Genomic DNA, 27,006 nt, shown 5'->3' with positions numbered 1-27,006 from the left:
TATTTTATCTTTATACTGCCAAGTTCTTAATTTTTTTCTAATTTTCTCCCTTTTGCAGTTTTACCTAGGGAGATGGTAAACTGCGGCAAAATTTACCTTTTTCTAAAAGTCGATATGTGAACTGCGGCAAAAAAATAATTAAGATTATACAATCTGCGACAAAACCGATAAGATACATCATACAAACTGCGGCAATTCATTTTATATACTTATACACGTTTATTGTTTAATTAGGTATAATACGTATTACGTGTTATGGCAGCTATTAGTATCTCTTAAAGTACTAGGCGTAAAAATAAAGAAAACCCAATTTTTAAAATTGAAAAATATATTATTATATTAAAAATTATTTAAAAAAATTGTTTAATTAAAAAAAAAAAAATAAATAAATAAATAATAATACAATAGGTATCTAATTAAATTGCCGCAGTTTGTATGATATATCTTTCGGTTTTGTGGCAGATTATATAATCTTAATTTTTTTTTTGTCGCAGTTTACATACAGCCTTTACCTAATTATGTTCAATTCGATCATTGTTTATATTTAACTTAATTTAATAATGAAATGTTTCGCAATTTACAGTACTATAACTTAAAGTAGTGTTTACTTTATAATGTAAAAATATCATTAAGTTTAAAAACAACAAACATTTCGTTTCGACCTGTAACCTATGCGCGCAAACGTGTTATTATGCCAATAACCCAAGTAACACAAGTAACTGGTTCTATTAAATTTTATTATAATACAGTGACTTATGTTACTTAACTGGTGTTGACTTTATGTATACATTATTATAACATGGTAACATTTACTGGCGCCGTTACACGATACACTTATATTTTCATAGTTTCACGAACTTAGTTTTATCACAAAATTTTAAATTAAACGGGTACCACCTGTGAAATAAACCTCTCTATATTTCAATTTTTGAAACGTTGACCTGTTAGTATGATTTTCGTATGTATAATCAAGTTATTTTATTAATAAGAGCATATTATAAGTTATAATTATTGGGCGTGTGAGTTAAAATCCTTACAATTTTACTTTTGGAAATTAAAAATTCCGACATATTATCATGATTATCAAATATTATAATTTAGAATGTGAAAAAATATAAAATATATTATGAATTGTATTAGGAACCAATCGGGCCGATTAATATTATTTTCTCTATTTTCACTGACCGGATTTTATTTTTTTTATTGTAAATGATTTAATGTGAAGTAAATAAAAAGTATGGTTGTCAGTCTGTTATTCAAAATCTGTGAAACTATAACACTATATAAAACAAATGTTTATGTGAAGTTCAGATCTAAAATCAAGATTTAATCAAATCTAATTCGATCTTGGTTTATCCTCTCTTGAGGATATAAATACATAATATTAATAATATCACCATATATAATAATTTATTTTTATTGTGTTACTATTATACAATAAAAAAAACATATAGATTCAATATGCGTATTCTCTATGTTATAATATGTATATTTTAATCTATAAAATAAAACTGTGATTTAAAATTATTGCTTTCAGGTGCTAATTTATTTAGTCACCTCATTTCGTTTAATAAAATATTATGCGAAATAAATAATATTGCGAGTTATCATCGGTTAGTTTCTCCTATGAATTATTGAACATATGTACATGGATTGCTTTACTTTTGTCCAATAAAAAAAAAAAGTTATAAACGCAAATATAATATTAAGAATGTAAAAAACTAACTCTGAAAGCGATCACTTCCTTCTCCACAACTAGCACTCCTACAAATACGCCTCGATTCGGCGATAAACAAACAATTTTATGTGAATTTTTATACTAATAATCACATAGAGTAGGTATAAATAACGGTTGGTGATTACTGATTTGTGATAAGGTATACTTATTATATAATTATTGCGATCAGAAATCGCAATCGAATAAAATAAAAACACACATATTACACATACAACTGTCTTGATGCATTATTAGATCCCTCGTTTGACAAGCTCTACACAGCGTTTTTACTTTACGGTTGTAGTTCAAATGTGGTACTAGTACATCGGTACTATTATGTTCTATGCACTATTTTAAATTACAATATATATGTATATTGTATGTAATATGTAGGTACCTTGTGTTCGTCAAACTTTGGGTAGGACATTTTGAGCACGACCGTATTTTGATATCCCGTATATTATGGTATTCAACAGTTAGAAACAGTTTTGTTTTACCGGTGAGCCGGCAGCTGAAACACGAATCTCGTCATTTCCATTTCATAAAATATATATATCTTTTTTTTTTTTTTTTGCTATTGGACGATTTTGAATCAAGATTTCACACAAAAATAAACCGGTTATAGTTGTATATAATCGTAATATATTATGACGGTTAGACAAAAATAACAAAATACATGCGTCAATAAATCTTTGTGTACGATCCTTATAATAATAATAATTTTATATATTTATTGCGTTAATTGTGTTCAGTAAAGCGAATTATTCTGCCAAAACAGAAATCATTAAATTATAAAAAAGTATAATCGTGACCAACGCATGAACGAATGATACAATTGTTTTACGTACTCGACCGTGGTGCTGTTAAATTGTGCTTTAAGCCTTACATTTTTAAATCATATAGATCTTACATTTTGGTCAGAATTAAACATCGACAAGTTGATGACCCGCACTTGATGGAAGTTTAAAAACATTAACATTTGTTGATAGATGGAATAGCAGTGTTATTAGTAGTATAGTATGTATTTGAGGATCAATCATACTGTCGAATTTTTATTCGTTGTTTACTTTGGCTCTTAAAATTTTGACGTAGATTCTACCTGCCTGTTTCAGTGGACAATATTCTTACATGGTTATACCTTCATCTGATACAGTCAAATATTTAAGCCTTACACTTGATAAGAAATTAACTTAGAATCAACAGATAAGATTAAAGATATTCATTCTAAACTTTTGTTCTTGTATGTTTAAAATAATGAATAAATGTACAAGTTTAAAAACAGAATGATTAGTATGTAAGAATTTACAAAAACTGATCTGGACTTACGGTTTACAACTGTGGAGCGCAGCTAAAAAAAAATTTAAACAACATTTTAATTTACTAGAATATTATATTACGTAAAATCATTAACGTTCCTCAATACATTTCAAATTAAATTCCTCACACCGATTTGCAATTAAAAACAATTGATGACGAATCGTTACTATTTTACAAATCTTACATCTAAATAACCATGAAAATTCACTCATCATAAAATTAAACTCTTCAACGCTTCCATAAAATCTTCATTATCGAGTTCGTCTAAAAAGAAGATGCTGTAGAGATTTTTTGCTTTAGGCCATATGTTTTTTATTTTTATTCTATTTTTCCACTTCTTTCTTCTCTTCCTTTTTACTTCCAAGATAAGTGTTACTACTTTATGACTTCTTAAATGAGTATAGACGCATGCATTTTTTTTCTTACTCTCTTCACATATGCTTATTATGCAATTTTTGTAAAGATAGAATATTTTTCTTAAAATAAAAAAAACTATACATCATATACACTAATCAATTACTTTTTAAGTAGAATTTTTTTACTAACACAATTTAAGGTTCAACGTTACACACAGTCGTTTTTCCGGGGTTAAAAAATGAAAAACATTTAATATTTAGTTTAGTTTAAATAATAATTCATCAACATTTTTAAAAGTTAATCGGAAATATTTTTTTTTTTAAATTGGCTTACATTTTTTTGAGATTAGAAAATATAGTTGAAACGTACTTTTTAATGACACGATTATTTTCAGTTATTTTTTATTTTTCTAAATAATAGTAACCCGGTGAAAAGTATAAGTCCTGTTTTGTGGTTTATTTCTATTTACTTTTAAACCATTAATGTTTACTAAAAAATAACATAAAAACATATAATATCATAACGTTGTAAGTATTTTGACTAGTTTTATTGTGAACTTCTTCAATGAACCATAAGTATTCTTGAAAGACATAAAATATGTTTTTATCTGTTGCATCCTCAAAATTAAAAATTGGTAAGCTATAAAGCAGATTTTTATGATGAGCTAATTACACGTGTTAGTCAATAATTATTGTACAGGGGTACCTAATTATTAGGATTAGGAATTTCATGCTCTAAAAAATCTTAAAATATACACGCATTTATGTCCTAAAAAATTAAAATATGTGCAAAGAAGATAAAACATACTCTTGACTCTTGAGAATATTTTATTTTTTATTAAAAAAAATCAAAAATTTTAAATTTAATTATTATTAAATAAGGCGTTTTTAATTTAATTTTCAAAAAAAAAAAAACTGTGTTTGTCTAGAATATTATACTTACTAGTCATTAGATGAAAACATACAATATATATCGATACTAACTAATGTATTGATATCAACTGACCGTATTCAGCGTATTCCTTATCGACTGACTATATTTTTCATAACATACAAATAATTGGAAAAACACATAGAAGCTAGTAGATAGTAGATAGATTATTTAATTATTTATACTTAAACATTTTTATCTATTTTTTCAATTCCTAAAAAATTAATATTAAATATTTTATAGTACGTATATAAAATATTATTCTCTACATCACATATTGTTTTAATTTTTTTTGTAAGTAAATGATATGAAATGTATACTTAAAATACATTTATAAAGAAGTATGCCTTAAAAGAAAAAATAGCTGAGTATGAAAAATATACAAAATAAAAATGATTGTTTTAAACTTTTAGTACTAAGAAACAAATTTTTATATTACTTAACTATGTTTTGAATGATTATTGAAAAACATACTAACTCCTATAGGCTACAAGCCCCTAGTTTTACTAATATTGTTGATACTTTTTAAAATTCCACTTTTAGTCAAAATATTCATAAATCTGTTTTTCCGAATCACAATCTTCTCATAATATTGTTTAACAATCGATTATTTAACCGCGTTTATTAAATACATACCTACATAATATAATACCGAGTCTCTCAATGTACTGTTCTATGATACATATACATATAGTATAGATGTGATATACTTAAGCGTTTCGCTGTGAATTGGCGATGGCCGCCGCAGCGCTCAAGAATTGGTTGTTGTTAAATAGCCAGGCAGGAAACCGAATCTATTAATAATAATCAGCCAGTGCCCATTGTTGCTGTTCCAGGACGTTGTTGCAACACGTGTTGATGATCCTCTTGCGAGCGTTTAGATCGGTTCACATTGATTATTGTATGCATTTTTAGGTCTGTGTTCTATATATATATGTGTATATTTATATAAATTATAATGCACAGAGGGCATCATGGATCTGAATTTATCGTGTTCCTATAAGTGCAATCGAGCATCTATTTAGCGTTTTGCAAGTATGAAATCTTTAAGGACACGTACGATAGTTATTTTAGTTAATTTTAAACATAATATTGTAATTTATAATACCTAATAAATCGCAATTACATTAATAATTTTTGTTCTCCAAAATCCTTACTTCAATATGTCACAAGATTTTTAAGATTTTCGATCACTAGCCTCTCAACTGTCTCATGGCTAATGGCAATATGACATTAAACTTGCCGTGGAATTTCAAAAATCGTATTTGTCCGTAGATACACATATTTCTTAAGTTAGACAGTGCTTTCATAAAATTTATGTTTTTCTAGTAATAAGCACACTCTAACATCATCCAACTATCATTTTATGTGTCTATACAAATGTGATATATCAAATTATCAAAATAGGAGTTTTGTGTGACAAAGTCTCATATAGGATACATGAGTTTCATTACAATAAGTAATAACGACCTAAACATTTATAATTTGTAATAAATTAAAAAATTAAAGCTTCCGTGTGACTATAGGTTTTTGATAATATTTACCATCATGAGATCACTGTAAACGTTTATAAAACTGAAAACACCGTGTCTAGTAATGGTACTATACAGTATATTATATATTGGCATTTAGTGAACAGTCCGTTGTTGTTTCATCTCAGCAGTACGATACAAAAACAGTATTACATTATTGCTTTAGATAATACGATATGTGTATACCTATCGACTATCAAAATAATAAGCAGTGGTGAATTTTCCGAGCATGATTAGAATACGCCTCATTTTTTAGAATAAAAACATTAGCAGTAAGTAACAATGTAAAAAAATTATTTTATCATCAATAATATATAAAGTATTTAAATAACATGTCATCTATTTCTGTTATACTTATCAATGCTTACTATTTATTATGATGTTATCGTAATTTTTACTGACGGAGCATGCAATGATTGTGTGCGCAAGCTATACAACGTTTGTTTTCTCTGTGAAATACAGGCTATTCTGAAAACCCACTTCACTAGCAGCCTCGATACTAATCACCAGGACATGCTCATTCAGTTGTGCTTCGTCAATAATTTGAATTATTTATGTTAGAGTGTATGATAATTTTTTTTTGTTTAGGTTAGTTTTACTATTTTCAATACTATTTTATTATATTTTATATTATAGAAGAATTGATTTTATTTATATAAAAAAAAAAAAAATTTGAAGAATTCTTAATTTTATTAACTTCATTAAAGTTATTTAAGTATTATAATAAATTAAAAATAAACTGTATATTATTAATTAATTATAAATAAAATTTAATTGATTATTACATTGAAAATCATGGCATAAATGTGTAATACTATAATAAAATATGATAAATAAGCATTTTCATACTTCAGAGTCGGCATTCATCATTGGTAAAAATAATAATAATAACATACATAATATTGTGTTTACAATAATCTGGATATAGTTACCATGTAGCACATAGTATAATAAGTTTACTCTTGTAATATATGTGGCGGCCATATTATGTTTTTTTATCATGTTTTTATTAATTTTTTTTTTTTAAATATATTATCATAATATTATCTCTGTATAAACGTTTGAGTTAGAAGTTAATTATGCTAGACCGTTTGTTCTCGACAAAGATACTTCGTTTAACGGTTAAAATCCTGCCGATAGATGGTACATTTTTGATGATAAATTTTTAACTTCAGGATACCGATTTAAAAATGAAACGACATAAAATATTATAATGAATTAAACCACAGCTATTAAAGTCGCAAAAAATGCTTAATGTAAAAATATTAATTGTTGGCAAAATATTGAAGGCTTCTCATATTATATATAAGGTTTTCTATTTGCATTAAATATAATTCATGATATCTAATTTTTAAGTTTATATAAACACAAATCATTTTTTTTTTAAATGGTTGTAATTTTTTGTTAAAAATAATAATTAAAAAAATATATTTATATACTTATATATTATTATAGTATACTTTCCAATAGTTGTTATAATTCAAATTTAATGATAGGTGTTTTATCTCTATCATTGCTCTTAATTCTAAAAGCCTACGGTTATAGTCGATTTGTGGTGGCGTCGTCAACGTATGTTTGTATATCAAAAATTGTCGGTGTTGAGACGTACCTATATAGTCCAATAAATCACGATAATATTAACTCAATATTTTTATTGGGACAGTTCGTGCATGTACCTATGACTTTATATATTCATTATAATATTAAAAGTATGAAAGCGCGCTATGCATAATGTTTTATAGTTATATTATACTGTATAAATATAATATATTATATTGGTATGTTATTATATTTATTATCGTAATCGTTTATACAACATTAACAGACACATATTACATATCACAGTATTATTATGTGTTATACAACACGGTCTCGTCGGGTAAATGAGACGTCCAATGAATGAAAATTGGCAGACCGTGTAAATAACATATATATAAATATTATATTGTTATTTATTATATTATTATTATATCGTTACGGATGTACGTAAAAAATGATATCGTCTTAGCTTGAAGGGTTTACTCAACGCGCCGGACTATATTATATACTAATATACTGTAATATTTACCTATAAATATATGTATATCTCGTATAATACATAGTACATTATGATATAGGCGCTGATTAGTGCGTGCGATCGCGTCTATATATATATGTGTGTTTAATGTTTATATATATCGTAAAAACGTTCTAGATCGAATATTCGTTGTTCGCTGGACCCTATGTAATTTATTAACGACCGGTTACGCGTGTGTTCCGGTACGTCGTTTTTACGTCCGTAGGACCCGAGGCAATCGCTTAATTTTACGCCGGGCAGAAGAAAAAATAGGTACACAAAAACGGATCGTGTCTTGTAAAAATTTAAGAATACTTAAAATGATTTAGTTAAATTATTGTTTTGATTGGATTGTTTCTGAATTAGTTCTCAAGTGTTATAATACCCCACTAAAAACATTTTGGCTGCTAAGTTGTATTTAGGTTCTGCTTGAAGTTTTCAAGTTTAGTTTTAGTTTTATCTGAAACAGTTTCATTTTAAATATAAAATTACATATACATTATCCGTATAAATAAATTATAAAATATATAGGTATCTAAAACCTACCACCTATTTAGTTTATAAAATACAATTACATCAGATAAATAAAATAAATATTATTACTTATCTATGTAATTAATATAATAAATATTATTACTGTTAATATTATTTCTAGTTTATACCCACACAATATATTAATAATATTCAAAATTAAATATTTTATACATACCTAATCAAAAAAATAATTTTTTTTCAAAAATATTTGTTTGATATAAAATGGATATTAATATTAAAATGTTATTTTTAAAACGATTGTACTAAACAAAATAACTATTTTTTTTTTTTTAATTTTATATCTTATTAAGGAGATTATAATATTTATAAAATATTATCAAAATATACACAGTCTTAAGCTCGTATAAATAGGAAATAAAAACAAGGAAAAATAACCAACTAACTTTACAGGATGTTGCTTGTACACCAGCTAAGTTTTACACATTTCGTTAAATTTATCGTTGCGATTTAACACTGTGCAAAGAACTTGGATAATTTTATGTTGGACTTTAAATAAAAAAAAAATTACATCCAAGAACATGGAAGGAATAAAACGCATTCATTGTATTTTGTTTATATTTCATGTCTTTGGTAACGATGTTAATGTTAGGTAGGTTGTTATTTAAACAAACTACATACAAAGATTCTTTCTATTTTAAATATTACATAAATAGGTACCTTCTTAATATTTTATATTACCTATTTATTATAGACTACGCATATACTAGTAATTATTTGATGTGTAAAGTTTTTTTGTCGGTTTTCAAATTTTTGTTTAGGTATTTATTTATTTTTTTTTTTATTATAAATCATGTGTAAAAATATACATAACGATATATTATTATATATTATTCTTATCTTCAATCTAAATTTGTGGCTATTATAATATTGTACTATTAAACGATTGAGATGATAATTAAATGAAGTAATTATAAATATATACTATACCCTCCAGGGGAGATTTTGTATGCTCACTATAGATGTATACTTAAATACCTACTTCCGATGGCGCCACCCTTTTGCTTGTGAAGACATATAAATTATAATATTATATAGTATAATAAAACATTTAATAAGTAGATTTCCATGGCACTGTAGCAGTTGGGGTGCTAAAAATTAAAGTGTAATGCTGTAAAAGAGTGTATTATACTTTGAATCGTTATTAATGTGTAAATTATTTAAATATAAACAATTTATTGGCGGATTATACAAAACATAAATGTACATCAAAATAAAATAATGATATAGTTTGTGTTAGGTATACAAATAATAAACGTTATTATTATGTAAGTACAACGTTACATTCGGCAAGATCCGCCACAGATAAAATGTATGATGAATTTTATTTTTAATAAAATAATGTTACGTTTCTTCCACAAGAATTGAAAGATCTATAATAGTAAAAATAGCTTCGGTCGGTAGAATATATAATAATATAATATAAGCCATTGCCTAAAAATAAAAATACTTAAATACATTAGTATTTTAATTAATTTACATCCTGCTAATGATCTCAGGCCTCTATTCGCTAATACACAGAGTGATTCATTAATCCTACTCATGAGTTATTTATAATTTTCTTATAACTATGAATTTATTTAAATTTTTTACTTAAAATTTTCAATAATCTTAAAAATAATTTTTAAGTACCTACTTAAATTGTTCATATCATTTTAATTCTAACTCTATTTTTTTTTTAAAATAAATTGTTAAGCAGATGATTTTTTTTTAAAATGTTGATGTTAATAGTTATCTAAATTTTAAACAAAAATGTAAACGAGTAGTTTTCGAGTTATTCAACTTTGTGTATTAAGGATAATAGGTTTAAACTTTAAATATATGGGAGCTATGATAATTTTAATATTATAATAATTATTAATATATTCATCTATCGACATTTTTAAAAATGGTCTAATTATAACAAGTAATAAACAAAATACTCTATAGATATATTTTATATTTAAACTAATGTGTTCGTCCACGTTAGTAGATGTATACAATCATATTTGATATAGGTATTATTTGAGGTGGAGATCGATAATAATCCAATTGACTATTGAGGTCTATTGCTTATATAAGAATACAACAATGACGAGATCATATTATAGAAATTATTTTTATACACTATTTTTTTTTTTTATTTAATAAATTTCAAAACGATAGTTTTAATATTTTTTTTTAACCAAATACCTATCAGTTATTTTATATGATATCATGTAATTGCGTTTTAATTTTAACAGTACCTAGTTCAAAAAAATAAAAAGGTTGGGGTGCCGTATAAAAGAAGGGTAGATAGAAAATTAATATTAACTACTGCAGATAGAATGTTCAATTAACGATGAAATGCTAAATAGAATATAAATTTAAGAAAACGAAGCAGGTGAGTGATATAGTCAAGCAAAAAAAAATAATAATACCTTTTTGATTGTTAGAGCGGGGGAAGTCCTAGCCTAAAAACTACTAGTAATTATACACGATACGTATATTATAGACTCGTTTTTTTTATCTCTCATTCTTAAATGGATATTTTTCCGTTTTCGTATAATATATATACATATATAACGTCAGAAAAGTAAGAACCATTTGAAATCTCCGAACGACGAAAAGCAATTAAAAAATCGTGCGAGTAATGGATGACGGGTCATTTCCATGCACTATCCCATCACAGTATTTGTTTAAGGTATCGTTGTATTAAATAATATGTTTTTAATGTCACAATAAACGCATATAATATTATAATAATATATTATACTCATTTGTTATATATACCGTGACCGTGTATTTGGATTCGATAATAATATTTTCATCGACGTTCGTGATTTCAGATGACTCCTCCTGCAGTCACGTCGTGTTATATTTTACCAAGTCTACACTTGCACAGGGGCTTAAAAAATCATAATAATAATTTATAATACGTGATATATAATGCGTACGTGTGTAAATATTGTAATGTAATACATGTGTACCTCTCACCTATCTACCTACCATCCTATACCTATATCGAGAAATCTGTATTAGTAGTAGCCGACAACGCGGGGGTGTGCGAGCAAAGATTATGTTGATGCGTTTTATGGACTATCTAAATTTTGAATAACGAAAAAAACAAACTAGTTATTATAAATAAAACTATACAAGTAGTCCGTATATAATAGATAGATAGCTACGTAGTGTTTTGTTTATAATTAGTATCGTATAAACCAAATTTCCGTTTGTTTAAATTCTGCAACTTGTTTTCCGATCTAATTTAGCGATCGTTGCTACCTAATAATATAGTTTCTGTTCGACTTAGGATAAAAGGATTGATCTTTTTCGATAATAATTTTTGAAACATAAATTTTAACTAGAATCCCGAACTAGTTGATATAAATATTTAAAAATGTAATTATCAATTTTCGCTAAGTTTATAATATTTGTGTAAATTTAAATTTTATAAAAAAATATAGTGGTGTAACCAAGATTGGCAGGATTATTGATCTGGGGAAAGAGTAATATTATTTTTTGTTTGAAAAATTAAAAGTGCAATACATGGTCCCTTATAAGTTAGTTTAATAGTAATTTTATTGAATTATCAAAAAAAAAACCTAAATGTTTTTTTTTATATGTACTTGAAGTTAATATATTTCGACAAAAATGCATATTTTAATAGATGTTGGTAAAGTAGGTTTTTAATAACTTCATTAAAATTCAAAAAACATTAATTATAGAGACTTCTCATCGTTACGTAGATACATTGTTATTTTCTATGCACATTATATTTTTTAAATTGCTTAAATTAATTTAATAAACTATTTACAATACGATATATTATGATATATTGATATTGACTTATATGCATTGGCATCGCCAGATATTCATTTTAGGAGTTAACGACATTCAAAATAATTGTTATTAATTATAGCATAGAACAGTATTAGAAACAAAATTAGACACGCAGACCAATTTCTATGATACTTTATAATCTGTATTATATAATTTTACACAAAACTTAACGGTAAAATATTATTTAGGTATAATGTATTAGTTGTACTTATTATTATTGATGAAAATACTTGTTCGATAATATTTTAACATAACCTTTAAAAATTTAAGTCATAATAGCCATATGGTCTAATTAATAATTTCGTGGAATTCGTTGTTATTCCATCGATATCATGAATAAAAAAAAAAAAATGCTAACGAACACTATATAATTTTATGTTTAAATAATGTTTAATCGAAATCGTGATTTGTGGGATTATTAAACAAAATAAAATGAATCACTAGTAAAAACAAAAATCAAGATGATATAATTAAAATTGGAATATACAAAATTTAAGTTTTTAAAAATACTCAAGTAAGTAGCTATCCCTAAGTCCCTGGAAAGTGAGGTTAAGGTCAAAATATTCAAAAACTTTTACTTAAATTCTACATAACATAGCGCAGTATCTGAGTACCCAACCCATATACGCGCGTCTACATACCTGTAGAAAAAGAGTGGAAAAGAAGATACTGCCGGTTAGAGGCATATTATTAATATTATGCTTATAAGATATCTGTGCATACGGAACATATGCATAATGATTATGACACGCATGGCGTATATATGTATAATAATTAATAATATTAATATTATATCGTGTTTCTATGCACGCACACATCTTGTTATTAATTATCGTACAAACCTGGGCTCATGCTGCTGAAGCGCGGAACACATAATATTATCATTATGGTTTGTGTATGGCTCTATAGAATTTTAGATAATTATAATAAAATATGATAATATTATTTTACGGGGCGGCACGTGTGGGTGTAATAAGCAATAGAGTCGTGGTGGGAGAGAACACAGCTGCAGAAGACAGTCGTCGACTACTATTACTACGACGACGATATTATTATTGCTATACTATACGCATACCTATGATATTGTAGAATTATGTATATATATATATATTATACAGAGTGATCAACAAGCATGCTCAGTGTTTATTCCCATTTTTTTTTTTTTTTTTTTTAGTACCTAATGAATTTAATCAATTTTTGAATCCTGAAATTTTTAAATATATTTAAAGATCGTATTTTTAATTTTATGAGATTTTTGTACTATGTAGGAAATGTTCAGCAGTTATGATATAAAATTTTGTTTTTTTTTTTTTAAACGAAAACTTTTCTTTTTACTGTAAATTATTTATTGGGCGATTTGTTGGAACATTTTAAAATATCTAATTTAAAATTTGAATGATTACCTAGTTCTTTAGTATAGAAAGTTAAATAACTCAAAAACGGCTTGTTCGAGTATTGAGTCCGATAAGTCATCATTTAAAAAATTATCTGCTAAATAATTTACAGTAAAAACAGTGGGTTTTTTTCGAAAAAATAAAAGTTTGTATATTTTATACACGGAACACTTCTTAAGTGTCCAGTACAACAAATTTCAAGAATTTGAAAACATGGTCTTTAAGTATAATTAAAATTTCCAAAACTCGGACTTTCAATAATTGTAGTATTGAAAGAATAAGAAAGGGTGAGTATGCTTGGTGAATCACCTTGTATACGAACATAACTGGCGACGATCCAACGGCTGTGGCGGTCTACCGTGGGCTACTGTTGCGCAGTTCCTCCGTCAAAAAGATTCGAATCAAGCAATTAAAGATAAACGAATAATCATACGAGCACACGATAACACGCATAATTATATCATAGTATCCCGAGCATACGTCTCGCCATACGTACCTATACATCATGATATGCTCGCCGACGCGTATTTTAATGATTATCGGTGGCCCGACGTCGTCAAACTAGACGAATCGTATTTATGTTTATTACATTATCATACCCCAACTCGGTTACCACGTGTACGCCACATGTGTGTGTGTGTGTGTGTGTGTGTTTCGCTCATCCCGATACACCGAAGTAAACACAATGGACCGTGAGTATGAACGAGATTCATACATGTGTACCTCCGACTTAATCGATTTTTCTTCTCTCCGCGTTCGAACGAATTATGCGTGTTTCAGTCCTCAGAACCGTAGTATAATACGATATAATGATAATATAATACATACTGTTACACGATGTGTAATGTGTAGCTATAATGATTTTTTTTCTTAATAACCTACTCGTACCACATCAACTGTAGACTTAACACGCATTATCGTGATTTTTTGCTACTGCAGTAGAACGAATCGAATTCGATCAACATTTTTATTAAATTACTATACCTATACGTACCTAGAAACACATTTATCAAATTATAACTGCTGGTATCATTAAGCCGAATTCACTTTTTGGTAATATATTAATTTATTCTGTCAATTGGGCCTCTTTTACGTCTGCGTTTACGTGGGATTTAGACAGTCACTGTTTTCAGTCAAAATTAAACGTGTACTGTATATTATATTTCAGTATCGATAATGATATTAAGCTATTATTACGTTATTAGTCGTTAGTCAGTATAACGTTAATTATTGTTCAACAAAATTAATTTGTAGTAATGGCGTCACTTACAGTGTATATTGTGCATGCGTACATTTTAACTTTGAAGTTTCAAAATTAACAATATATAGAGTTTGGGAAACATATTCATATGATAACTACAACCATAATTAAACTGTGTGTTGAATTCGATATTAATAAAAACTATTATATAGATATTACATGTAATTTACTTATGAATATACGATTCATAGTCGGTTAGTCGGTCTCTGTATGCACGTGAAAATTGAAAAACAAGTAAAATAATTCACATAACAAGGATGCTAATAGTATTATAAAATAATTGTTTATTTTGTATAATAATAATTATATGAGTGTATGTCTTCTAGGGACCTGAGATTTAATAAAATAAAGGATATCGAACCGAAAAAATTAGCTCATCTGACAGAGTTAAACACTTTGTGAGTAATTTTTATATACGCATTAATTCATAAATGAACTTTAAATATTATAATCCAAAGTTTAAACATATTTTCAGACTGTTGAACAACAATAATATAAATGACCTTAAAAATGGCGCATTTGCAAATCTTTCGAAGCTTCGATTATTGTAAGAAAACAAATTAACAAAATATTGTTATTAATATATTACGTGTGTACCATTTTTCTATAATAAATTATTTATTCATTAGATATTTGTATAAAAACAAAATCGAAAACATCGAGTCTAGGGTTTTTAATAACTTAACGAGTTTGGAACAGTTATATTTACATTTTAACAAAATTCATAAGCTCAAGTTGGAAATGTTTCAGGGACTTGTAAAATTGGAAAGACTGTAAGTAACATTAAGTACATTTTTCTCGTAATCGTATTATGCATGTAACTTAGTGAAATAATTAAATTTCTTATTTTTTAAATAGATTTTTACACAACAATAAGATAAGAAAGATTCCATCAGGTACATTTGATTCTTTAACATCATTGACTCGTTTGTAAGTTGACAAAACCTATGTACCTACAATATAAATATATTAATACATTATATGTAATAATAATTATTATAAATTTTTATAATACATTTTTATACTTTCATTATTTGAACTAAGTGTTCAAACGGAACAATAATGCTTTTTATCATAGACGGCTTGACAGCAACCTGTTGACGTGTGATTGCGATATATTGTGGTTGGTAAACGTGCTGAAGAAAAGTCACAACTCGAAAGAAGAATCCGGTCAGTTTACAGCTACGTGTCAGTTTCCCATCGAAATGAGTGGAAAATCGTTGATGGAAATGACTGAGGATGATTTTCATTGCAGTGAGCAATCAGTTTAATTTACTATAAGTTTTATATAATATAATTTATACTTTAATCTACCAATATTCCGTGAAAAACGATGTATTTATATTGTACGTTTAGACGAGTTGCGATTTAAAGAAGAACCCAACGACGTAACCGTGTCATTCGGAGGTTCAGCGTTTTTCACGTGCAAGGTGGAAGGCAATCAGAACGTTAAAACAATTTGGACTCGCGATAAGTAAGACTTAAACAAAATAAAGTATTGAAAAACATATTACACAATGCGACTAAATCGTATTTAAATGTTCCTACATATTATGTTATACGCGAGCAGTAACGAGATTGATATGAGTGATTCGAGGTATTCGATGACCAACGACGGGCTCATGATCAAATCCGCATCGTTGAAGGACGTCGGCACATATGAATGCATGGTGAAAAAAGAAAATGTTGAGTTGAAGTCACGACCAGCCAAAATAATATTAGAGTCCAATGCGCCAGCTAGCTGTAAGTGCATTTTGCCGTAATGGATTATTATTGTTTGGTTGTTGTCAGGAATGAATTGTTATATTATTTAATGTGATGAATTTGACGTCTGTATTTTGTATGTTATTGTACATACAGCACCTCCAGAAATAATGGTAGAGCCGGGCCATAAGACAGTGTCGGTAGGTGATCAGTTGCGACTCCAATGTGAAGCCATTGGAGTGCCTCAACCATCTATAACGTGGGCCAAAGACGATATTAATCTTGAATTTGGCCAAAGAGTTCAGGTACGATTTTTCATACGTGCTTTGATCGTTCGGTAACCCAGTGACAAATTGGCTTAAGTGTAATTGCACACTGCTGTTTAGCAAATATTTAGTTTTTTTTTTTTTTTTAATGTCATTTAACAATTTTTAAAATTGTATACGGGATTTCTCGTAAGTTTTTCTTATAAAGCAATTTAAAAACATCAAAACTATATAGGCGCAATTTTTTCTTATAAGCGTTTGAAATTAAAATGTTGATAAATGATTTAAGTAGCTTAACATTGTTAACAGTTCATAAGCATACAATGATTTATCATTGAATTTAAATTTAACACATTCATTTCAGCGACTAATTGAATGACGAAGAAAATTCGATACTTTGTTTATTTTAAGACTTATTGTCGTGTAATCGATTTTTTTATTTATTTTTCTTAATAATACTTAGTACTTTTTCAAAATGTTTTTAAAATCATTGTACTATTGATTAAAATGTTAATCCATAAATCTATTACTAACTGCAGGTACTTCAAAACAATACATTGATTATATCAAAAGTGGAAAGAACGGACGTCGGTCATTATAAATGCATAGCATCTAATTATCTGGGAAGTGTATCTTCCGAGGCAATGGTTAACGTAAACGGTAATATCCTGTATAATATAATCATCGTCCGAGTAATATACTCGGATGGTTTTTAATTTGGCTGTCTCTTAGTTGTTATGTGGTTTATCAAAACATTTTTAGAAATTCAGTTTTATTTATAAAATTTATTTTTTTTGTTATGAAATAGAATTATAATTCTTTTGTTGCTAATAAATACACAGTTATACAAAAATCTGTATAATGTATATTAACAAATAACAATATTACAATATTAATAATAATAATAATTTTTTTCATTAAATTTTTCAAATAATCAGACATTATTCAATTATATAATACCTATATATTATGTTATAAATTTACCTTATTTCTAATATTTTAACTATTATGTTGTTATTGTATATACGTTTCATCTAACTCTGTGATTTGTGATCCTGTGGCCTCCTTTTTATAAATGATTTTTTCCAAAATATCAGCAAAATATTTTTATTTAATTATAAGCAACACTGTTTTTTTAAATTATTTAGTATTATTACGAAATTACTGCAGTTGAAATGTTGATAAAAAAATTTTGGTAAACTGCAATAATTGTAGACAAATATGGAACAGACTAAAAAAAAAATAAAATTAAATATTTACTAAAATGGTCTTTATGATGTTTTTTTTTAAACTGATATTTGTCGTACTTAGCTCCACCGGTCATTGTTAGTGCTTCCCGCGATATAACCGTGAAGACTGGTGCTACTGTTGAACTCCAGTGTCTGGTAGAAGGCTATCCGAAACCTGTTGTAACCTGGTTCAAAGACGGCCGTTCAGTAACGCCGGGTCCGAGGATATCGTTCCACAACGAAAGTATTTGTTATTTTCTATCTAAAATATGTAGCTTAATTCTAATATTATATTGTTATTAATTCCTATTCACGTTTTCAAATGTTTAAGGAACGACATTGCGTATTGAACACGCGAAAGATGGTGATAGGGGTATGTTCACGTGTTTGGCTCAAAATTTGGCTGGGTCAGTAGAGAGCAACATCGAAATAAAGGTCAGAGGATACGGTCCTAGACGTCCAAAGCTTTTGATAAAGCCGTTCGATATGGAAGCCCCGCAGAGAACGAGCATCGAAGTGCCTTGTAAAGCAGACGGAGATCCTACGCCAAACATCACTTGGACTAAAGACGGTGTTGATCTTGTTCAAGATCAAAACCACAAGTTAGTGCAAGTTACAAAATACTTATCTATTTTATTTTTTAATAAATTTTAAATAATTTCGGTATATACCTACATTGGTATTTAATTTTTGACTGCAACGTAATTTTTAAAAAATTTGCCAAATAATAATCCATAACATCATAGATACGTAGTATAAATAATAAAGGATGTTTCCTTGAAGGTTAGGTAAGATTAAGAATAATAAGTATGGAGATTGTAAATTATTTTGATCCTTTTAGCTTTGATCTAATACATTTTATTTGTATTTTTAATCATTTAAAATACTATTGATGAACAACAATAATATTTTGAAATAATTTGTCTTACAAAAAAAATGTCAAATATATTTCCAAAAAAAAAAAAAAAAATTAAATAAATTATTAAGATAGTAAATGTAAAATAATAAATGTAAAAAATATAACAACAATAAATCATGAAAAAAAATGCTCAATCAAGTTTCGAAACATAAAGCCATTAGTAATTTAATATAATATTTAATTTTAATTTCAAGTGTTTAAAAAAAAATTTGAGCTTATATATTTTTAATATTTTATAGAAATGCAAGAGCAATTTATTTAAGATTCTGTTTTATGTTTTTGAAGATTTTAACTCTATCAATAATTGTTTATCAACATTTACATAAACAAAAAACTAAAAAAAACTGAAAATTCCTCATATCTATAAATAGCTCAATAATAGTCAAAACATTTTGAAAATTGTATAGTTAATAAAAAATAAAATAAATGGAAATGTTAAATATTTAGTGAAGTTTAACTTTTAAGTATCTAAGGATTTACAATTAATTTTTTTTGAGTTAAATTACAAAAATAAAATCGACTTTGTAGTTTTGCGTATAAATTTCTGAATTTTTTTTTTATATTTTTCGAGATTATAAAACTTACTTTAAGGAATTTTTCTTTTGACTTTTTAAAGTATCAACTGAATCTAATTTTCTACTATAAACTACCTCTATTTTTGAAATAGGAGCATTTTTATTATCCTAAAAAGTGTTAACAGGTATAAAAATTAAAGAAAACATCATTGTAAAATCAATACACTTATCGCTTCGGCTTAGAATTTAAAAATAATCAAGCAAATGAGTTAGATTTTTTCTAGATATATTAGCAATGAGTAGGTATGATTATAATTATTGATTTAACGGATTTTAGAATCAATAGTGTTGGAAGTTTACGTTTGTTCAATATATCTTTCGCCAATTCTGGTGTGTACGAGTGCACGGCCAAGAATATACACGGACAAGAGTCAGCTAGAGGCACAATTGCAGTTCTAGGTAATTACATATTATTATAGATTGCACACTTTTATAACTACACTATTATATATTTATATATTTAATAATTTGTATACAGACAATTGAATAGTGTATATCAGAGGCAGTAATCGTTGTTGATTTTAAAGTATAATTTAACCAAATAAGTACATTTTTAAATTTTATAACACATTTATGATTTATTTATCAAAAACTAAAAAATTATTATACTGTGTTTCGATACTGGGTTACACTTATGAATGAACATTTAGAATAGTATCTTTCATTAGTGGCCAGTATTTACTACGTATTTTTCATACCGTGTTAGTTTATTTAAAATTATGCAGATATTGATTTACCAAATACTATTCTTATAAAAGTAACAATATATTTTATTTTCTAAACAATTTGAGTATGTGCATATTATCTATTATTAATACCTACTAATTGTGTATTAATTAAATTGACCAAGAAGTCGATATCTCAAAAAAAAGTATTATCATAGACGCTTATCAAAAATAGTTTGGTTATTCGTGCTTTATAGTAACAACTTTAAATTTTTAAATATTTAATAAGTATTTATTACTTTATTAATACTTGTCATGAGTTTTATTAAACAAATATTATTTATAGTTTTTTTTCAACAGAATAATAATTAAATAATTAAATAAAATAATAAATATAATTCAATTTCTATACAGGTGATGTGTTGGAACAATCTCCTGGTGACCGTTTCGTCAGCTTAGCATTCCACGAAGCCAATTTGGAAGTCGATAGAGCGGTAAACGCTACGATTAATTCTTTGTTTGGTTCTGATGACAAAATCATGAATCCAGAAAAGTTAATGAGAATGTCTAGGTTTCCAGACGTAGTTGCCAGAGATGTGGCAAAATCGGCCGATATTTTTGAAAGAACTTTAGCAAACGTTCGAAAACACGTACAAGCCGGATTCAAGATTAATTTAACCGAAAGTAATAATTATCGATTAATTATTTTTCGTATAAATGTTTATAGACAATACCAAAGATATATATAATTTATTTTTGTTCTTTAGATTTTTCTTATAGAGACCTATTGTCAGTGGAACAGTTGGACTTGATTGCTAATCTATCCGGATGTCTGAAATACCAAACAAAACCAAATTGCAGTGACATGTGTTTTCACACCAAATATCGAACTATAGACGGTACCTGCAATAATTTACAAAATCCGTTATGGGGATCTTCACATACGCAATTCAGGCGAATTTTGAAGCCAATATACGAAAATGGATTTAACACGCCGATCGGTAAGACCTAAGACCTATGATATTTAATAATAATTATAAAAATGCTAGAAAAAATATTTATTTCGGTCAAATAACCATTGTTTGGCGTTTTATAGGCTGGACTAAAGGTATGAAGTATTATGGTTTCGAAAAGCCCGGAGCCAGAATAGTTTCCACGTCTATTATTCGTACGAGCGAAATCACCTCTGACGAAGAAATCACGCACATGGTAATGCAATGGGGTCAATTCTTGGACCACGATTTGGACCACGCTATACCGTCGACTACCAAAGAGAGTTGGGAAGGTTTGTAGAAATCTGTAATAAACATAGTTGCTTGCAATTACAGTAATCTGTTGGTTATTGCTGATAAATGAATACTGTACCCATAAGCATCTATTTCATAACTATAGGTCTGGACTGTAAGAAAACATGTGCCTATTCTTTTCCGTGTTTTCCGATGGAAGTACCACCAAATGATAGCCGCATCAAAAATCGGAGATGTATGGATTTCATTCGAAGCAGTTCCATATGTGGTACCGATATGACATCCGTGTTCTTTGATAAATTACAGCCTAGAGAACAAATTAATCAATTGACGGCTTTTATCGATGGTTCACAAGTACGGCTACAAATAATAATTTTAATATATGTTTTGTTGGTAAAATATAACATGCATTTAAGCATTTTAATCATATCACGAATGTGTTTTAAAGATCTACGGATTTACAAATGATCGTTCATTTATACTACGAGAAGTTCAAACTGGTTTCGGTCTGATGCGAGGAGGCATATCCTCAAATTTTGGTAAAGAAATGTTACCAATAGCCGGGGCTGATGAAGTAGACTGTCGAAGAGATCTAACGGAGAGCGATACAGGATGTTATTTGGCTGGTGACATTCGAGCAAATGAACAGGTAATATCGTCTGAAAAAAGCAATAAGAATTATCAATCGTTACTAGAAATTAAATTAATTAATTTTTTAGGTGGGCTTATTGGCCATGCATACGATTTGGATTAGAGAACATAATCGTATCGCCAGAGAGTTACGCACAATTAATCCGCATTGGGAAGGAGACGTCTTATTCCACGAAGCGCGGAAAATCGTCGGTGCGGAATTGCAGCATATAACGTTCAAGCACTGGTTGCCCTATGTACTCGGACCTAAGGGCATGGAGATGTTGGGCCAATATCAAGGATACGATCCAACCGTAAACCCATCCATATCCAATGTGTTTGCCACAGCTGCCCTTAGATTTGGCCATTCAATAATAAATCCGGTTTTGAGCCGACTCGATGATAACTTCACTACTATTTCTCAGGTAATATTTTACTTTGTAGAAATAGCATTGAAATAAAACTTTAAAAAATCAATTGTCGTATACAGGGAGATTTATCCCTGGGAAAAGCGTTTTTTACACCATGGCGTTTGTCCGATGAAGGTGGCACAGACCCGTTGATGCGTGGATTTTTTGCTGTACCTGCTAAAAGAAAAATGCCCAAACAGAACTTGAATGATCAGTTGATCGATCATTTGTTCACATCGGCACACGCTGTATCATTAGATTTAGCTGCGATGAACATACAACGTGGCAGAGACCATGGCATTCCTGGTTATACTGAATGGAGAACAGTGTGTAATATGTCTAGAGCTGAAACTTTCGATGATCTCAAAAACGAAATAAGTGATAATGACGTGAGAAATAAACTTAAGGAACTTTACGGTCACCCAGGTAAAATATATTTGACTTTTACTTTCGAATAAAATTATACTTGTTCTTATTTTTCTATCAGGTAATATTGACGTTTGGGTCGGTGGAATTCTCGAAGATCAAGTACCCGGAGGTAAAGTCGGTCCGTTGTTTCAATGTTTATTGATAGAACAGTTTAAAAACTTGAGAAATGGCGACAGGTGCGTTATTTTGGTAAAATTGCTTGTGTGTATGAATTTCTTGACATTTTTTTTTTTATTGTAGATTTTGGTACGAAAACCCTTCGACTTTCAGTCCAGCAAAACTCACACAAATTAAACAAGCGTCACTAGCCAGAGTTCTCTGTGATAATGGAGATAATATCACTCTAACGTCTAGAGATGTATTTAAGTTACCGGAACTACAATCGCCCAAATTAATACCATGTAAATCGATTCCAAGTATTGACCTCAGACTTTGGTTTGAATGCAATGGAGGTATAAACATAAGATAATATTATATTTATATTACATGACTTGCGATAATTTTTATAAAAATAAATATGTCTTTTAGATTGCCCCGGAGAAAATGTGTCTAAAGAAATGGAAGAACTGAGGTCTAAAGACGCGTTGGCTAAAGTAATGAACATGACTGAGGGAAAACTAGAAGGTCTAAAGTCAGTAGTTGATGGGCTTAAATTGGACATTAAAAGATTAAAACGCGAAATTAGACATTTGACAAAAGCAAGTAACAGTGGTTGTTATGATGACACAATCAAAAGGAGGCGCAGAGAAGGACGAACTTGGGTTTCTAAAAAATGCACTAAATGTGAATGTCGAGTAAGATATATAATAATTACTATCTTTTTTGAAAGTTTTATCACTACGCAAATGTTGATATGAAACATGAATACGCATATATTACTATCATATTATACATCTGTGTGGGTGTACTTATTTGAATTATGTTGTTAAATAGAACAAAACTAATGTGAAAATGAATTTTTTTTCAGAATTCTCAAATATTATGCAAAAGTTTGTGTTGAAACGGATATTTAAAGATACTATAAAAAGACTAGTTTTTTTTTTTATATATAGTTAAATCAAATCCAACAACTTAATACACAATGTGTGATACCAAGTTTCATAGACCAAATTAATTTTATATTTTATTTTTGTGTATAATGTCTAGTTAAGTAATAATATAAAATGTTTTTGATTTATTTGTTAATTTTAAAATCAAAATTGATTAAATTTCTATGTATTATGTTTTTTTTCAACTTATGGTTTTAAAACGAAAAATTAAATTGTATCTATATATTAATAACTTAAAAAGAAAATATATACATTATATTATAATTAATTTGATGTTTTAATTTGTATTTGATTACTCTATCCTACAACATTTCTCCTAAAACTCTTCTATACGGGAAAATGAGAATCAATTGCTTAATATATTTAAATATGCGTTGAAAAAATTTGATATAAGTATAATGTGAAAAGATTACCTTTATTATAATTTAATAGTTATGAAAAAATAATTATAATATATCGTTAAAACGATTAGCAAATAATATTGTAGTAGGACATGTAGCCTCTACATGTCTACATATTTACTAATCACATTTTGTATATTTTTACCAAATACCAATTCAATATTCAATAGTATAATACTGTTGCATCAAAACATTTTCTATATTTACACTATGAAGGTATAGATATTTTCAATATAAGAGGCTTACAAAAAAATTCATAATGAATGTACTAAGAACATTTAAGTTTTATAAATATTTAGTGTTTTAAATATGTTAAAAAAAAGATGCAAAAATTCTTAAATATATTTTATTTAAACAGAAAAATTTAACATTTTGAATTTAATTTTTACAAAAATAAAAACTGTACTTAGTTAAGAAATATTATGTTGTATTAATATTTTTATCTGTATTATATGTCATTATAAAAATTTAAATAATTTTGAAAAGTAAACGATATATATTAATTTTGTCATTTAATAAATTATCAAACAAATATTATTTAATCATTTTAATTGATTATTTTTTTCTAATTTAAAGAAAATTCATAATATGAGAAAAATATTTTAAAATACAAATATAAAAAAATATGAATTTTTAGGAAGCATTAGTTACATAAATATGCAAAATAAAAGTTTTCTTTTATTATGTAATTATTTTTTTAAATAACTATATACGAAGATACGTAGTAATAATAAATAAATAAATAAGGGAAGTGTCATTGGCAACTCACGCGATGAGCAGTTCACTTGATAATTTAATAAACTTTTTTATAAATTAAACAAATACATTTATTACTTCGCTATGTTTTGAACATTTATTAAAAAATATGCAAACTTCTAAATGTCAATATTGTGTGTAATTATATTGATTAGATATTATCTATTTAAAAAAAATTTATTTTTAATATGATTTTATCAATTTGATATTATAAAATTATAAGAATAATGAAATGAGAGATTCAAAACCTAATCTAACCATTCACAATCTTTTAGTACAATAATTTTATGTGTTGATAGTACAAAAATACAATGAAAATAGGAATAAAAAGCCACCTATTAGTGGCACTTGACTGGGAAATTATTTAAATATAAAATATAAAAATAAAGAAGTGTGAAATGTTATTTTACCTTATTCAGATAGTAAGTAAAAATGTAGGTGGAATGTATTAGATAAGTTGAATATAATATGATTTTAAATGGGTTGGTAAATTGTGATTATTTTTTGCCCCTCCTCCCTGATAAAGAGTTTAGTAACGCCTATGATTGTATTCAAAACATATTTTGGTATTTCATACTAATAGAAAATCAATTATATTATTTTTCAAATGATATATAGGGGGAGAGCTCAAGTAGCACTGAAATAAATCATTCGAACGAATCGTAAGGTCAACGTGTTTAACTCATTTATTACAATGACAATCGATCGATAAAAGTATGATTGGATTAATTTGTCCAGTAATAAACAATATGTGTCACTACCACCATCACATTGGGATTGGGTGGCTTATCATTTAATATTTATAAAAATTAATTATATTTATAAAAAGTGAACCACTCAGACTGTCCACGTACCTCCTAGCTCAAGAGCTAGTTGCGATCATCGTCGCTGAATAATCCGACCGCACTTACGGTAGATTATCAGCCGCCTCACGCTCCGATACATGGACTATAGTCTCATCATCGTGGCCAATGACGACTCCAGATTTGCACCTGGAGGGGACGATGCATACTACAGAAATGATCCTGTGAAGTATGATCTTGGAGTTCTGGGTGCACATCGCCTGATACTTATACAAGGTACAGTCCGGTAACACTTGGTAGGCCCGTCAGTTTGGAACACAAGGTTATGGCGTCACGATACCGAATTTGCATAACCAGAGCGGTGGATCGCACGCGTTTTCGAGGTCAACTCTTTTCCGGGCAGTTCTTCGTGCCGGAAAAACGTTCCGTCATTCGAGAAAACGCCGAAGCACCGCGTTCCGTTGCACGTTTCAGTAAACGTACTGCTGCAGAGCCATCTACCGTTGTTCGTTTGGCACTCTACAGATGAGTTGTCGACAAGTTTGACGGGAGTTTACACCGATAGATGTCGCTGCCATTGTTAAAAAAAAATGTGCCAAGGCTATTTGGTTTAAATCGTTTTATTAAAATCGAGTTTGATTTCATCTCAGATTTTAAAAACATCGAATATTTCAAATGACTATCGATACACAATAGCCTGAAATAAGCGAAAGAATTTATAAATTTAATTATGTAAAGGAAATATCAATTTAAGTATTTAAAAAATATTATCTTTATTATAATGCACTTTAATATTTAATGAGACTTTTTATTATGAACGATGAACGTTGAGCCCCACAACGGTTACGACTTACAATGGTTCTTATAATTTATTTATATTAATTTGCGAAAGTAATACTTATCACCATGTTTTTGTACGGTGTACAACACATTCCCAAAATAGGTACCATTGTTCATTTTTTCCCATTTTTATTTATAACTTTATAACCATAATCGATATTTGAGG

At 27.8% G+C, this 27,006-nt stretch overlaps 1 protein-coding gene and 1 non-coding gene across 2 annotated transcripts in view; one reads left to right on the top strand and one right to left on the bottom strand.

Moving 5' to 3' along the window:
• The window catches only part of LOC112599665 (peroxidasin), a 29,322-nt gene extending 5,190 nt beyond the window's left edge, over positions 1-24,132 (top strand). The window contains exons 2-24 of the mRNA XM_025346669.1: positions 15,244-15,315; positions 15,393-15,464; positions 15,547-15,690; positions 15,776-15,847; positions 15,996-16,171; positions 16,274-16,391; positions 16,488-16,660; positions 16,778-16,926; positions 17,427-17,547; positions 18,199-18,360; positions 18,448-18,718; positions 19,888-20,009; positions 20,690-20,959; positions 21,043-21,276; positions 21,372-21,560; positions 21,668-21,876; positions 21,971-22,171; positions 22,242-22,577; positions 22,643-22,988; positions 23,050-23,167; positions 23,232-23,443; positions 23,520-23,785; positions 23,959-24,132. Of these exons, the coding sequence (XP_025202454.1) occupies positions 15,244-15,315; positions 15,393-15,464; positions 15,547-15,690; positions 15,776-15,847; positions 15,996-16,171; positions 16,274-16,391; positions 16,488-16,660; positions 16,778-16,926; positions 17,427-17,547; positions 18,199-18,360; positions 18,448-18,718; positions 19,888-20,009; positions 20,690-20,959; positions 21,043-21,276; positions 21,372-21,560; positions 21,668-21,876; positions 21,971-22,171; positions 22,242-22,577; positions 22,643-22,988; positions 23,050-23,167; positions 23,232-23,443; positions 23,520-23,785; positions 23,959-23,991 (4,066 nt within the window). The 3' untranslated portion in view covers positions 23,992-24,132. The remainder of the gene's footprint in view (positions 1-15,243; positions 15,316-15,392; positions 15,465-15,546; positions 15,691-15,775; positions 15,848-15,995; positions 16,172-16,273; positions 16,392-16,487; positions 16,661-16,777; positions 16,927-17,426; positions 17,548-18,198; positions 18,361-18,447; positions 18,719-19,887; positions 20,010-20,689; positions 20,960-21,042; positions 21,277-21,371; positions 21,561-21,667; positions 21,877-21,970; positions 22,172-22,241; positions 22,578-22,642; positions 22,989-23,049; positions 23,168-23,231; positions 23,444-23,519; positions 23,786-23,958) is intronic.
• A 1,897-nt stretch (positions 24,133-26,029) lies between these two features.
• Positions 26,030-26,239, bottom strand: LOC112599797. Its single transcript, XR_003114967.1, has one exon. It is a non-coding gene; the product is annotated as a small nucleolar RNA U3 (small nucleolar RNA).
• Between the last annotated feature and the right edge of the window lie 767 nt (positions 26,240-27,006).

Source organism: Melanaphis sacchari, unplaced genomic scaffold, assembly GCF_002803265.2.
Source record: "Melanaphis sacchari strain LSU unplaced genomic scaffold, SCAv2.0 Contig54_pilon_pilon, whole genome shotgun sequence".
NCBI classification, from domain to species: Eukaryota; Metazoa; Arthropoda; class Insecta; order Hemiptera; family Aphididae; genus Melanaphis; species Melanaphis sacchari.
This window is presented reverse-complemented; position numbering and strand designations above follow the sequence as displayed.